At 38.5% G+C, this 2,121-nt stretch overlaps 1 protein-coding gene across 1 annotated transcript in view; it reads left to right on the top strand.

Moving 5' to 3' along the window:
• thoc7 (THO complex 7) overlaps positions 1 to 1,828 on the top strand; it is a 4,189-nt gene extending 2,361 nt beyond the window's left edge. Inside the window, exons 5-8 of the mRNA XM_014009872.1 lie at positions 1,222 to 1,279; positions 1,364 to 1,430; positions 1,513 to 1,582; positions 1,660 to 1,828. Of these exons, the coding sequence (XP_013865326.1) occupies positions 1,222 to 1,279; positions 1,364 to 1,430; positions 1,513 to 1,582; positions 1,660 to 1,721 (257 nt within the window). The 3' untranslated portion in view covers positions 1,722 to 1,828. The remainder of the gene's footprint in view (positions 1 to 1,221; positions 1,280 to 1,363; positions 1,431 to 1,512; positions 1,583 to 1,659) is intronic.
• The last annotated feature ends 293 nt before the right edge of the window (positions 1,829 to 2,121 follow it).

Raw genomic sequence — 2,121 nt, forward strand, 5'->3', positions numbered from 1 at the left:
GTGTGTGTGTGTGTGTGTGTGTGTGTGTGTGTGTGTGTGTGTGTTAAACGTTTGCAAATTTATTGGAAAAATAAAAAAACTAAGGAATCACATGTATATAAGTATTCACACCTTTTGCTATGCAGTTCTAAAGTGAACTCGGGRGCATCCTGTTTCCAATTATTACCCTTGATATTTTTACAGCTTCATCCACCTGTGGTTCATTCGGTTGATTGGATGTTTGGAAAGGCGCACATCTGCATGTCAGAGCACAAAACAAGCATGAAGTCAAAGCAGTTGTCTGTAGACCTGTGAGATAGGATTGTCTCAAAGCACAGATCTGGGGAAGGGTACAGAAAAATGTCTGCTGCTTTGAAGGTCCCACTGAGTACCGTGACCTCCATCATCTGTTTATGGAAGAACCAGGGCTCCTCCTAGAGCTGGCCAACTCTACAAATTGAGTGATCAGCCACTTCTTTAGCGAAAGGCACATGAAGAGACACCTGAAGGACTCTCAGAACATGAGAAAATTCTCTGATCTGATGAGACAAACYAATGCCAGGTGTCACTCATCARCAGGCCATAACCATCCCTTTAGTGAAGCACTGTAGTGGCAGCTTCATTATGTGGGCYTGTTTTTCAGGGGAAAGATGACCTCAGACTGGGGCAACAGTTTATCATTTAATAATAGGATAACAATCCAAAACACACAGACAAGAGTTCAAAGAAGTGATTTCGGGACAGCTCTCAGAATGTCCTTCAGTGGCCCAGCTGAGGCAAGACTAGAATCCGATTGAAAATCTCTGAAGGGATCTGAAAACGGTTGTTCACCGACTCTTCCCATCCAACCTGYTGGAGCTTGAGAGGTTCTGCACAGAGGAATCTGTGAAACTGCGCAGAGTGCGGTGTGCCAAGCTTGTAGCTTTATTCTCATGAAGACTTGAGAATGTAATCYCTGCCAAATGTGCATCAACAAAGTATTGATCTAAGGCTGGGAGAACTTGTGTACATTTGATTTCTTAGGGTATTTTTTAACAGATATGCAAACATTTCTTAAACTATTTTTTCATGTGATTATGGGATGTTCTGTGTAAAATAAAAACTCTTTTGGATTAAGGCTGTAACACAAAATGTAGAAAAAGTGAAGCGCTGTGAGCACACACCAAGATGCACTATTTGTTATGTTCACAAGTGTTCCTTTGTTTTGTTTTATACTGAATTCTTCCTCCTCTTTCTTTCCAGAATACGATGCTTTAGCTAAAGTGATCCAGCAGCACCCTGACAGACATGAAACCCTCAAGTCAGTTGGCTTTTGTTTCAAAATATCTAAACCTTAGCTTGGGCTTTTTTTGTGATAACATGCTCATTTTTCTTTTACCTACAGGCAACTGGAAGCACTTGACAAAGAACTCCAGCAACTTTCGCACATCAAGGAGAATGTGGATGCAAAGGTAAAAKCCAATCTATTCAATTTAAACCATCGTTTTTCTGTGTCCTTTTTTGTTTTTGACGCAATTTTTGCATTCTGCACAGTTGGAGTTGAGAAAGAAGCAGTTTCACGTTCTTCTTACGACCATTCAGGAGCTACAGCAGACACTAGAGAGTGAGTACTTTCCCTCAACACCAGTCAACTCAGACAGAAAATGTCAGATCTGCTCATTGTATCATTCTCTTTTCTAGTTGATGAGAAATCAGACAATGATGACCAAAGTCAGGAGAGTCCCATGGAGAACAGCGAATGAACTTTTAAAAAGGCCTGACTGAAACAGATGTAGCTTTGAAAATAWGAAGTTTGTTTTAGGGAGTCTTTTTGTATGTATTTTTGAATAAAATCAACTTCACTTCTGCTCGTCCTTGTAGCTCATTTTTTATGGTTTCCTAACCATTTTATTAAACCAAGATGCCAGGCTAATTATAAATAGCCTAATAAATACATATTTTGTTCATTTTTTTATTATTATTCAATTGTTACACTTTTTAATAGATATGTCTAGGTTAGCTTCAGTGGCATTTTCATTTGTTACATYAAATGACCACAAGAGGGAGCCAAAGCTTTATTTTATTTTTTGATTKATAACCAAAATCATTCCCTTTTTAATATTTTTTTTAATTGTGTGAACAATAAAGTTTAGAGGTAAAATT

This window comes from Austrofundulus limnaeus, unplaced genomic scaffold (genome assembly GCF_001266775.1).
Source record: "Austrofundulus limnaeus strain Quisiro unplaced genomic scaffold, Austrofundulus_limnaeus-1.0 Scaffold62, whole genome shotgun sequence".
Classification (NCBI taxonomy): domain Eukaryota; kingdom Metazoa; phylum Chordata; class Actinopteri; order Cyprinodontiformes; family Rivulidae; genus Austrofundulus; species Austrofundulus limnaeus.